The sequence below is a fragment of the Phragmites australis genome, chromosome 10, assembly GCF_958298935.1.
Source record: "Phragmites australis chromosome 10, lpPhrAust1.1, whole genome shotgun sequence".
In the NCBI taxonomy this organism is placed as follows: Eukaryota; Viridiplantae; Streptophyta; class Magnoliopsida; order Poales; family Poaceae; genus Phragmites; species Phragmites australis.
The window spans coordinates 5,159,838-5,173,391 of NC_084930.1; the positions used below are offsets into that span (position 1 = coordinate 5,159,838).

At 45.2% G+C, this 13,554-nt stretch overlaps 1 protein-coding gene across 6 annotated transcripts; it reads right to left on the bottom strand.

The window, feature by feature from the left end:
- Positions 1-1,191: 1,191 nt before the first annotated feature.
- LOC133883276 (MLO-like protein 13) lies at positions 1,192-12,681 on the bottom strand. 6 transcript variants are annotated; one of them, XM_062322550.1, is made up of 16 exons: positions 12,218-12,347; positions 12,021-12,113; positions 11,787-11,905; positions 11,070-11,127; positions 10,562-10,719; positions 10,214-10,330; positions 10,079-10,133; positions 4,742-4,866; positions 4,035-4,109; positions 3,844-3,932; positions 3,720-3,769; positions 3,378-3,418; positions 2,994-3,206; positions 2,854-2,921; positions 2,355-2,415; positions 1,530-2,244 (listed from the first exon to the last, which is right to left on the bottom strand). In XM_062322550.1, the coding sequence occupies exons 5-16, from the start codon at positions 10,712-10,714 to the stop codon at positions 2,035-2,037; spliced, it is 1,257 nt and encodes a 418-aa protein (XP_062178534.1). In that variant the 5' UTR covers positions 10,715-10,719; positions 11,070-11,127; positions 11,787-11,905; positions 12,021-12,113; positions 12,218-12,347; the 3' UTR covers positions 1,530-2,034. The 6 variants fall into 6 exon arrangements, 5 of the variants coding, with proteins under 5 accessions (XP_062178534.1, XP_062178536.1, XP_062178535.1 ...); XR_009902845.1 differs by lacking the exons at positions 11,787-11,905; positions 12,021-12,113 and adding an exon at positions 1,192-1,526 and having other exon boundaries at positions 1,652-2,244; positions 12,218-12,380; XM_062322552.1 differs by having other exon boundaries at positions 10,562-10,644; positions 11,787-12,113.
- Positions 12,682-13,554: the final 873 nt, after the last annotated feature.

Here is a 13,554-nt window from a genome sequence, read left to right on the forward strand (position 1 = left end):
ATAGGGTCATTTTCGCTATAACATGGGAGAGAGTTTCATAAATTATAATCCAATAAAATGATACTAATAGAAAAGATATACTAATTGTAAAGGTAGGAGGCATTGTTATCAATTGAAAAAATAAACAAGGATCATAATTCATGAAATTCACATAATATGATTTGAACTCCCACTATATATGTGCATGCATATGATAAAAAAAAAAGAGACATATGCACAACTAGACAATTATGTCAAGATAAAAGTTTAAGCTATATTATGTATGAATGTAGCTTAAATAAACAAATGAATTAACAATAATATCAATTGATATATACATGATTGTAATATAGTCCTAGGGATGGACCGGTAATTTCACATGCCCCTTCTCTATATAGAAAATGCCAGGCAAGAAGATGGGATTTTCCCCCCTCCGATCACTCAGACTCTCTCTCTTCATCTTCTCATGGCTCTCCATTCATCCCTAAGTTTGTGCCTTCTCGTTGGAAGAGGCTCTCGCTGTATTCTGTTCGAAGGATATTTTCATGCCTCAACAACCTTGAATCGGCGTAGGCCTCAAAGAGGTGAAACCTTGAGATAAACAAAATCTCTAACTTCGAAAGAACAAATTCCGGCGTCAAGTATGGCATAGCTCTTCATCCTTGACTAAGCCATCTTCAATTTCTCATGGATCATCTGAACTTATTCTTCGGCATTCATCAAAAAAATCCGATCCAAAAACTTAACTTTCTTTAGTTTCCTTCCAATGTAGAGGGTTTTACGTTTTCTCCCATAGAGATTAGAGATGGCAATAGGTAAAATACCCGTGGATAGATGATGTCCAGAGCCGTACCCGCGAGTGGATTTCTAAACTCGTGCCCGTGCCCATTACCCGTCATGGGTAAGAAATGTTACTTATGCCCGTCACCCGCGGGTGCACCCGTATAACCGCCTGCTAGGATAATTAAAGCGGGTTTGTAAGTAATTGGAGTGGGTTTATGAGTAATTAGAGCATGTTTATATACCTAGTGATGACTTAGGCCTATATATAAAATGATTGGAGCGAGTTTACGGGCACAGGTATGTATTTTTTTGCCCGTGACCTTTTGCCCATCGAGTTTATGATCAAACCCATACCCGTATCCATACCCACGGGGAAATGTTGAAACCCAAATTCGTACTCATCAGATTTCTTATCCGTGGTACACGAATAATTCCTAGCCGTTGCCCTCCCTAATAAAGATAGAGACCTTCAAAATATTACATCTATAGACTAGCATGATAACTACTGCTGTAAAAAAACTATCCCATCTAGTACCCTACTTTAGAGCACAGCGCGCGTGCACAGCCGCACGCCCCTCCGCCGACGAGCACGTACGCAAGTGACAGACGCATCAGCAGGTAGTCTCCTCCAGGCTACTGACCAGCAAGCACGTACAGGCATGACTGATGATGGATGGATCGATCGAAAGCGTCACCTCCATCCGTTTCGATCCATCATATATACTATTCAGAAGTTGAGATGCTCACCAGTCTACTACCACCTGCTATAGCAGATTAGCGGCAACGATGCTTATCAGTTTTTCTTAATCAGATTAGTTGATTACAAAAATATATACAGAGGAGGATATCAGAAAGAGTAGGATCCCCCAGGAAAATTAAAGGTACGTACGGCTTGGTTACGACACCAGCACGAGGCAGGCATGCCGGGCCAGGGCAAGGCCAGTTACAACGTTGTATCATCGCGCTGCAACGCCGCACATGACATGCCACAACGCCTGCCAGCATGCCGGTACGGCCGGCCGGTCGGCCAGCTCGGCAGGCGGCTGCCAGGGACGCGTCCCGTCCGGTCCGTACCGTTACACGAGACGTTGACGTTACAATATGGGATCAGACGCATGAGCGCAGCCGCCAGGCCCGCCCGCGCGCGCGCCCACAGCTACAGCGCCCGGCCCCCGACACCACGAATGTCACAGCGCCCGATCCATCGAAGCGCCGTGCAGCAGCACTGGGGAAGGCCGGCGCGGCGTGTAGCCTGGTGCTCCTGTCCTTCGATCAACTACGGCCGTCGTGGCCGTGGCCTCCATCGTCAATGGAGACGATCTCGTCGAGGTCGGGGGGCGGCGTCCGAGTCAGCGTGGCGCGCGAGCTCCCGAGGCGCTCGTCGGGCGCCAGGGTTTTCTTCCTCAGGGCCCCGGTGGCCCAGCTCTGGACAGAATCGTGCACGTCCGAGCCAAAAGCTTGCAGCTTGATGTCTCCACCCATCTGGACAATCAGAAATAGAGTCAATACTCAATAACAGTTTATAAATCATCAACGAAATTATAGAGGTATGTGCTAATAGTAGAACTGCCCAGAAGTATTTCTGGAATTACATGAGTAACGATGGCGTATAATGGCAGAGTGATGTAGCTGCAGACAACTTCGATGATCACACTGGAAAAACACCACATAATTCATTGTTAGTAGGTAACTAGTTAGGACTAATGCACGAGAAGGTGGAGAAATTTATAATGACATAGAAAGAGTAAGATGACAAAACTGCTCTGCTTTTAAATTGATCAACTGCAAGGAAAAGAAGGACAAGTCTTCAGAAGGTAGGACTAAGGTCACTGAGCTAGAGTGCTACTAGTGCAGAAAATCAATACAAATAACTACAATGGTTTGCTAGGACTGATCAGGCCCTTGTAAAAGTCGATCAAACAGGTCATAACAATTTGGTAGTTTGCTATCCATCTGTTCAGTGCACCTGAGAGCATACTAATACGAGAGTTACTACTATCTGTGCGCTAATGCACCTCTTTCTGGTAAGCAGACATGTGATAGACAAGGGAAAACTAGTGAATCTTGCGGACAATTCAAACTTTCACTGACCCAATAACAAGCCTGGAAATGGCATAAGCCTTCCGTTCCATCATGCACGAACTGAACCCTTCTGATACCTATTGAGTGATCACTGTTAGTTCCAAGGTCATTCATGAAATACTTAAGTATGAGACCGTAACGGACAGTACCAAAACCCAGAAGAAAAAACCTATCTCGAAGGAGTTCTGGAATAGGATGAAATGGATCAAATGAAGCACAAGTCCAGGTTTGTGAAACCAGAAATGTTCCTTGGATGGCTTTATTTTTGGAGATCCCTCTGTTCCATCTGACAATGATGCTGCTGCATCTTGAGCTAATCGAGTAATAATGTGCTCTAGCTTGGCACCAACGATAAGCAGGAGCTGCAATTTACTCCTTTCTTTAAGAATTGCTCTCATTCAGATAAATATAGTGTATGTAGTTTAACTTATTGAATATAACACTTAACACAAAAGTGAGTTAGAATTCAAAGGCGAAAGGCTGAATATCTGAATCCAACCAATACAAAGCAGAAGGAAATGTTTCATACTTACAAATATAGGCAAGAAAGCTAACCAGAAGTATGTGTGCCATCCTGCATTTGACCGTAAAGCAAAAGATAAAGGGTGAACAGAATAAAAGCAGCCAGTTAGATGCATATCATGCTCTATGAGAGTACTAATAATGATATATGTTGATAGGCACAGTGCAACCAATCCATTCCACAGACAAGTCACTGCCTCACGTTACCCAAAATTTTTGGAGCTAATGGTTGGTATACAAATGACAGCATGTATAGTAGAGGCCATAAGAAAAATATGCCTTTAATGGATACTTCTGCACCATGAATCCAATGATTTTAAGACGTAAAGAAAATATATGTTTGGCAGAATTACCATTTATATTCAGCAACAGGAAGAAGATGACAAACAGCCACAGATACCAGCTGCATGCAAGTAACTAACGTAAGGTTACTTATATATTTAAGTGAACTCGGAATTTTCCTCTGAAGACACCAACCTGATACCAACAACCCTCTTAAAATCGTGTTCAAGAGCACGGATCATGTACTTGTGGAAATCAAAGTCTGGTTTTTTGGGGTAGTGTATCTGAATAAAAACAACAAAATTGTGCCCAATTAGCTTCAATAGAAGTACAGGCAGATGCATGAAAACTAATTAGCAAGAATGAAACTAAAAAGTATATCTTACCCAGACAAATGCTGATCTAAGGGCTTCATAATCTGATTTACTCACAGAATTGTAAAACTGTTTCAAGAATGCAATCTGCAATGTGTTGAATCAAGCTTCCTTGGTAAGTCATACATAAAGTAACGGACTAATCGAAGACAGTTCAAACATCAAGACGCAACAGACACTCGCAACCATATTGTGTAGTGCAATAAACATACACATACTATGAGATCTCGAGGAAACAGTCTTGCAGGAGGCAGTTCATCACAATAGACCAAAAAGGAAATATTATGCTAGAATACTGATCAATTGTAAAAATCCAAATATAACATAGTAATGCAGTTTTATGCACATAATTTACATACTTTGGGAGCCAAGTGTTTTTTAGAGGCATAATTAGCATCCAACGGTGCAGCTGCTGATATGTTCATTTCCCCAAACTAAAAAAAAAAATTCAAAATTATTCGGTCGACAGTTATAATGATGCAGAATTTTTAATTAGAATGGCATACTGACGTTCTGTTATTTCATTGCCCGTTAATAGAAGTTCACAGTTCTGTGTTCAGTACTTTTGCATGGCATTCTAATGAAAAGAAATGCATTGTAGTCAAAGCTATTATGCACAAGTGCGAGCTTTAAGATAAACGGTGAGTCCTTACATTAGCAGATATTCACATTCTATTTAACTGAATTGAGCAATACGACTGGATAAGCAGATGACTTACTATCCAGCTTACAACAGCCAGCTTCATCAAAAATCCCTGTGTTCGCTCACTGACAAATTTACCTTGATTTCGATGTAGCACAACATTCAATGGTGTAACTTTTCTTTCATATCCTGCTTTCCATACTGCAACCCATTTTCACCCATAGATAAACAAAAACATTGAGCTAAAGAATATTAGTGATAGTATTTCATCTAAAACATGGGGACAAGAATAGTTCTTTGATACAGAATTTCTAGTAGATAGTAAGTCCAAATGAACACAACCCTTTTTATCAAGAGATGGAGAAAAATGGATAATAAACGGGCAGAATCAGACTATGATGCATCGACAACATTCAGAACAATGAAAAACTGGGCACTCAATTGACCTCTATTCATTCGTTAAAAAAAAAATCGTTCAAAAAATTGACCTCTATTCATGAAATACCATTTAATCTAAGATATCGTTGGCTCACTTTGTGGATGATGAAGTAGAACATACGCCAGAAAGAAACTAACAGAATAGATAACAAAAAGGTTGCATAGTCATTGCACAATTTGGCCAAATGTGTTGTGGACACCTTCATGGGCTGCACCTACCATCGCAAGAGCCATGGCAAGGCTGGGCCGATGCCCACAACTTCAGCAGAGGATGCTTAGAGATAAGTTCAGGTAGTTCAGATAATTCAGAGTTAGTTCAGATTGAGATGAAATAGAGAAAAGTTAGTTTGAGAGATTATTAGAAGGGATTGTTAGGGAGCCGGCGCTATATAATGAGCCGTGATCAATGAATAAAAGGGGTAGGAAATTATACCTAATTACTACTTAGAGCCTCCATTGGAGGGCGAGTGAGTCGTCTAACCCTGCTAAATTCCAGCCATATCATCTTTGGTATCAGAGACCCTTCTGATCCTGCACCATCCACCTCTCCTGCCACTACCAATCGCTTCCTTGTTTCCCACCCGACAATGAGCACTGAGAACAACGCCCCTGACATCAAGTCCTTGGCGGACAAGATGGATAGGCTGTTGCACGCCGTCAATAACAACTCCGACGAGATCAAGCACATCGCCGCCTAAAGGGGCTTTGCTTCAATTGCCCTGAAAAGTTCAACAAGGAGCACTTGCAGTAGTGATCCATGAAGGGGATCTACCTCCTTGAGTTGGATAATGGCGCAACGGTGGACGACGCCTTTCCATTGATGGTCCTGAGATTTCGTTGAACGCCCTGACTGACATCGCTTCCAGCCAGACCATGCACCTCACGATTAGCATCAGCAACTCCGCCCCGCGTGCTCTGGTGGACACGGGTTCAACCCACTCCTTCATCGCTGGCTACACAACACAGCAGCTCAGCCTTGACATCACCCCTAGCCCGGCCTTTGGGTGGGCATGGCCAATGGTGACCGCATGTCGTGCCACGGTATCTGCAAGGTAGCACGCGTCTGCATCGGCAACGAAGTGTTCCGCATCGGACCTCTACGTCCTGGCCCTCGACGGCAATGATGTGGTGCTCGGGGTCCATTAGCTGCGAACCCTAGGCCCCATCCTTTGGGACCTCAATCAGATGACCATGTCATTCTGGCGCGACGACCACCGCGTCCAATGGCATGGCCTCGACGCGGGACACAGGTCGCGCATCCACGCCGTGGCGCCGATGGACCCATTGTCCCTGCTATTAGCGGAGTTCGTGCACATCTTTGAGGTGCCGCGTGGCTTGCCGCCATCCTGGCACTTCGACCACCGGATTCACCTCCTTCCGGGCATCGCTCATGTCGCTGTCTAGCCCTACCGCTACCCGCATCTGCTCAAGGACGAAATCGAGCGACAGTGCAAGGACGTGTTGCAGGAAGGCTTGATCAAAGAAAGTACCTCAGCGTTCTCATCACCAGTGTTATTGGTGCGCAAGCATGACGACACTTGGCGGTTCTACGTCAACTACAGCGCCCTCAACGCCAAGACGATAAAGGACAAGTTACTTATCCCCATCATTGACGAGCTACTCGATGAATTGAAGGGTGCCCGCTTCTTCACCAAGCTTGATCTCCGCAGCGGGTAACACCAAGTCGCATGCACCTGAACAACATCGAGAAGACGGCATTCCGCACCCACCACGGCCACTACGAGTTCCTCGTTATGGCTTTCGGCTTGACGAACGCACCCTCGACATTTCAAGCTCTCATGAACGATGTCCTGAAAGCCTTCCTCCATCGGTTTGTTCTTGTCTTCTTCGACGACATTCTAATCTACAACTCCTCTTGGTCTAAGCATCTACAGCACGTGCGTTCAGTGTTTCGCGTTCTACAGGAGCATCCGCCGTCAAGCGTTCCAAGTGTCACTTTGGCATGTAATTTGTCTTACTTGGGGCACGTCGTCTCCAGCGACGGTGTGGCCATGGACCTAGCTAAGGTGGAGGCGGTCCAGGCATGGCCTAAGCCAACGACCGTGCGCGGGCTCCGCAGGTTCCTCGGCTTGACTGGGTACTAACACAAGTTCATCAAGGAGTACGACACGGTGGCCAGGCCTCTGACGCTGCTGTTGAAAAAGGAGGCCTTCCTATGGACGGCAGTGACAGACCATACGTCCGTCGCTCTTAAGCACGCGCTGACAGAAGGACCGATACTCCAGCTCCCGGACTTTGACCGCGGCTTTGTAGTGGATTGCGACACGTCGGGAGCTGGGTTCGGTGCGGTCCTGCACCAAGGCGGCAGCCCTATTGCCTACTTTAGCCACGCTTTGGCACCGCAGCACGCCAAGTTGGTTGCGTATGAGCGCAAGCTCATCGGCCTCATCAAGGCAGTGTGCCACTAGCACCCTTACCTCTAGGTGTGCCCCTTCACGGTGCGCATGGATCACTTCAGTTTGAAATATCTCCTCGACCAACGACTCTTGACGATCCCACAGCACACGTGGATAAGCAAGCTGTTCGGCTACGATTTCTCCGTGGAGTTCCGGCCGGTCACCAGAACGCGACGGCGGATGTGCTCTCGATGAGCGCGCTCTCGGTATCAAACTTCGCCCTCTTCGACACATTCCGGGACGAGGCCACCTCGTTGCCAGAGATGGTGGCCAAGGAGGAGATCGTCGTCTGTACAGCCTCTGCCGGTTGGGTCATGATTGACGGGTTCATCCTCTACAACGGGCACATCTTTGTACTCGCTTCGTCCTCCCTGTGGCCCTAAATCCTAGAGGTGGCGCACGGGCAGGGCCACGAGGGCGTCCAGAAGACACTGCACCGCCTCCAAGCATCCTTCTTCAACCCTCACGCAACGTGATTGGTGCGCGACCACATTCAGGGCTGCTCTGTCTACCAACGCAACAAAACAAAGCATCTCCATCCGGTGGGCTTGTTGCAGCCGCTGGACGTTCCTCACTCTGTGTGGTTTGACATCACTCTCGACTTCGTGGAAGGATTTCCCAAGGTCCTCAAAATATGAACACTTCATCGCGCTCAATCACCCTTACACTGCGGTGTCGGTGGCCCAGGTGTTCTTCAACCAGATCGTGCGCTTGCACGGCATCCCTTGCTCCATTGTGAGTGACCGTGATCCAGTCTTCACAAGCGCGTTTTGGGCAGAATTGTTCAAGATGGCTGGTGTCAAATTGAAGCTAAGCTCCGCCTTCCATCCTCAAACGAACGGCCAATTCGAGGTCACCAATCGGATTCTTGGGGTCTACCTGTGTTTTCTGGCTAATGACCATCCCCGCAGCTGGCTTTGTTAGTTGTCATGGGGTGAGTACTGTTACAACACCTCATTTTAGTCCACGCTCAAGGCAACGCCGTTCCAGGTGGTCAATGGATGTGAGCCCCCAACTTTGTTGTCCTACCAGCCGGGCGTGTCCAAGGTGGTCGCGGTTGACAAGCAGCTCCAAGACCGGGACGCGTTTCTGGAAGATGTTTGAAGTCGCCTCCTTCAAGCATAGGATGTCATGAAGCACCAGTACGACCACCACCACCGCAACATCCAGTTCGAGGTGGGTGATTGGGTTTGGCTGTGCCTACAACACCGCATGGCGACAGCGATCACAGACAAGACCGCGACGAAACTCGCACCACGGTACTATGCACTGTTCTAGGTGGCACAATGTGTCAGGCCCGTGGCCTACCATCTGACATTGTCGCAGAATGCCCGAATCCATGATGTCTTCCACGTCGTCTTCCTCAAGAAGTTACATGGCACACCGCCGTCCAAGACCATCCGCCTACCTCACATCAAGCACGGCCGTGTCCTGGCCAAGCCGTCAGCGGTGGTGCGTTCCCGCCTTAACCAGGGAGCTTGGGAAATTCTGATACAGTGGGTGGGCTGCAGTGCCACTAATGCAACGTGGGAGCGCCTGATGGAGTTCACTGAGCAGTACCCGAAGTTCCAGCTCGAGGATGAGCTGTTTCGTCGAGAGGGAGGCAGTGTTGTGGACACCTTTGTGGGCCGCACCTACCAGTGCAAGCACGTGGCAAGGCTGGGCCTATGCTCACAACTTCAGCAAAGGATGCTTAGAGATAAGTTCGGGTAGTTTAGATAAATTCAGAGTTAGTTCAGATTGAGATCAATTAGAGATAAGTTAGTTCGAGAGATTATTAGATGGGATTGTTAGGGAGACGACTCTGTATAATGAGCTGTGATCAATGAATAAAAGGGGGAGGAAGTTAGACCTAATTACTACTCAGAGCCTCCATTGGAGGGCGAGTGAGTCGTCTAACCCTGCTAAATTCCAGCCATATCAAAATGACATGACGAGAAAGAGGAATAAAAGTGAATAATGTGTATAAGGAACATATTACCGGGACTGGGTGAGTTCTAGTTGGTGGAATTGAAGGGTACACAAGTGATAGGTCCTCGAATCAACCCCCAGCTTTGCAGAGGTGAAAACACCCTTGTTCAGAAATGCACTATGAGGGGCCATTTAGATATGCAGTACAATATTTCGACTTGTTTCATGCAATGCATTAATGTGGTTTTAAGAAATGGCAGGCTAGTCTCCAAAGCAAACGTAGTATAGATTAGTGGTATGGAACAGACATGCAGCCCATTTCTGTTGGCCATGAGGAAACATCAACTGAGCACATAATGATTAGCGACTGGATGTGATGGCGCTAAAGTGCTCTGTAGCAAGTTCTGAGTAGGTAAAAAAGGATATGCGATTACAGACATAACTCAAATTTCCAATCCACATGTGGAGAAGTCAAGAATACAATGGTAACTCAATTGATGTGAGTATGGTTTCAGAGAATTTGAAAGGTGTTCAATAACAGGCAGATCACTAGCAACATATGTTTGTGTCTTCATATATGTACGGATCCTGCAAAGCACTTCATAATAATAAATAAAGGAAATAACAGGATAGGGAAAATAGCGCACATTTCTCTTCTATTTCTCGGTGAATTCCTGTCTCCCAATGCTTCCACTTTCTCATCTACCAAATTTTTAGCCACCTTGAGTTTATCATCCACAAACATTACCATATGTAACAGAAATTAATCTTTGCACATGTACCTTCGCTCCACCAAGTAATATTGTTGTAGCGCAGAACACAACATGGACTAGACCAAGTACAAATATGAAGATGTGCAGCTGATACAATGCCTCTAATGATAGCAAGGGAACATAGCCCTGAAACAGAGCGAGCCTATTGTTTCATAATGATCTTTCTTGAAAACTTTTTTCCACAGCACAACTAAACATTGCTTCATGTGACAGATAACTGACACAACTCTTTGCTTCCAGCATAATTTGTTGTAAAAGAGCATAGCAAGCAACCATATATCCACTTACCAGAAACAGTAAGACATCCGATTCTAACAAAATGGAACCTTAATATATGAAAATGCGGTATACCCTAACCTTTTGCTTGCAAAATTTGGCACCTTGTTCTGCAGCTCTGGGGTTCTCTTTCTTGCATGGAAGCATGAAATGTGTAGCAGCTTCTGGAATGCAAATGTGAACAATAAAGCCCTGAGAGAGACTCAGGAAGAAGGAAATGAATCCTAAAAGCATTAGCTCTGCAAATGCAACCATAGAACGCATTAGAAAATAAACAAGCAAAATCCATGCAACATCACAAGGGAGATAGACCCACATTTTTTGTCATGAAATATTCAATATCGTGCAATAATTATGCAAAACATATTCCAGCCATTTCCATTGTTTCCTATTCACCGTTGCAATTACCTAGACAAGCTCCTACAGCTATGTTGTATTTTCTTTAATATAATCAACTAATAAAAATTTCCAAGGTGTATCGGACAATGATTTTATTTAGTGTTCTTCTATTGATAAGGCACAAGAACACATGATCCAGGACCTGGATTGATAAATATTCACAGCAACTGAAGATCTCCCAGAATGCTACCTTCTTTCAGTCTCTGTAGAGCTGAATACAGTGTTTTCTGCTCCTTATGCTTCAATGACTGCATGAGTACAAACGGAACAAAAGCATAAGGAAGAGGGGCGAATCATACAAAAAAATTGAACATTAAATTTAATACTGAAACATGAATGATATACTACGTACTTCTGAATGTGCAGGGATCAAAGTTGATCACAGACATCTATATTGTTTAAAAAATAATAAATAGCTTCCTCAGAAGTCCTCCAACCCAAAACAGCCTCCAATCAATCAACTAACAGCATGCGCCAATAATATAACTTCCCATCTAACCAGGAAGAACTTACTAAATAGAAGACAATGCATGAAGCTAATTTAGCCACTTGATAGTTAGGAAAATAATGAATATAGACAACAATGAAATTGTCTCGCAAAAAGGAAAAATGACATGCTGAGTGAAAGGTCAAAATGGAATTCCTATTTTGTAATTCGGCCGCACAGAATATGAGAGTATGAGAAGCCTCCTATCATCTAAATCATCTGGGTTGCGAAGTGTCAACTCCCATAAAAAGCATAGAAGCCTAAGATCTGCGAAAATCTGAAGCTAATCATTCGGTACATTTGCTCATACTCATAGCCACGTAATTGTTCCGCAACATAGTTGATTGCCAAAAATTCCTCCACAAAGGGGTAATCTTTTGTACAATAATATTAACAAAATCAATCAGCTCTAGCTCAGACCTGTTAAACAAGTTGAAATCGTACAACTGAGACTTGATTCCAGTGGGTCAGGGATGGTAGGGTCTCGAAATATCCGCATGGTTTAGGTAATACCACATTCCCACCGAATTGAAGCCGGTCTAAACCAGGACAAAGGTAGATAACTTTCAGATAATGAGTCCAAAGGTAGATGAGGAGTATCAACTCAAACGTAACGCCGATGGCACTGCAAGTTTATCAACTTAGCTAACTAACTGGAAGCCAGCCAAAGTCATCTCAAGCTCGAATCCATGGCAGAAAGGAGCTGCGCGGCCGGTGTCCTCATCCCCAGCAAGCAGGAACACAGAACTGAATTGACCAGGCAACGCAAAAGCGCCGCGTAAATTTGGGATAAAATCAGAAAAAGGCGACCTGAGAGAAGCCTAGCTAGGGAGAGGGGGGGAGCACTCTACCTTGCCGAGGTAGTGTAGGAATCGCTCGGCGGCGAGGGAGACGGAAACGATGGCGAGGCAGACGGCGGCCACCACCCAGGTGGGCGTGTGCGCGAGAGACGCCTCCTCCCCCATTGGCCCTCCTCCTCCTTCTCCTCCTCCTCCTCCTCCTCCTGCCGCGGCCTCGACCGAATCAAACCATGGCTGGGCTAGCAATGACGACGGCGCGCGGTTAAAGGGGCCGGGGGCGCGGGCGGCCTCAGCGGCAAGGAAGGAATCTGCGTGCCGCACGCGCTCGCCCGCTTCCTCGATTGCTTGCCGCGGGCGCCCACCTGCTGGGATTCCATCTCCAGCCTCCGCTTTTCTTCGATTTCGCTCGCGCGCGCTCGTGCGTGGGGAGGGAGGTGCGTTGCTTCGGCCGCCGGGCGCCGGTCTCCTCCCGAGGCGCCAACGCCCAACGCCCAAGCAACCTGCAAAGGAAAGATTTATTTGTACGTGTGTTACGACAAAAACTGAAAATTTACATATAATAATATTATTGACTCATCTAAAATCAACTATCATCGTTAAAGTATCTTGATGATTATATATTAAGGTACCAACAGAATTCAAGTATATAAAACTACAACACTAAAGACATAACATTGTTAACATTATTGAAGCACTGTAAACACTAAAGAAATTGTTTGCCACTTACTCGTATGACATGTAGTAGCAATAATAGTGATAAGTAATAGTGAGATAACTATGCTTATTGAAATAGCATCATACCCAAATTCATCAATCCTTGAGCCAAAAGAAAAAAAATTAACTACGCTTCTGGAATTTACAACATACCTGTGCGAAGTGATCCTCGACAGCAGTAGGTGGGCGGACGATGCAATCCATCGTACGGTCCTCCAGCCGCACATGTAGCTGCAGATTCGATAGCTACGACGTAGAGGACGCACACCTGAATGAGGAGATCTTGTCCAGTATTGCAATGCTTCTCTTTTTCATATCTTTTTTTATACTACAGATATGATAGTAGATAAATACATATTTAAACTATAAAATAAGAGCTATATTGTAAAAACATAATTTTATCATGTCTCTAAGGTCACCTAAACGGCCTCTAAAGACCGCACTAAAAACTATCGCAATCAAACAACAGACATACAAACTCGAATATCTCCAAAACTACTAAAAAAAATTCTAAAGATACAACTTTGGTATAAAATTGATATGCAGAAAAGGTCATTAACAAGGCTCCATGATCTTCATCGCACCAAATGTTTGATCCTTGTTTTGTTCACACAAGCACTTGACATAATACACCTATAGAAATAGAAGTACAAAAACATCCTATGAGAGAACAT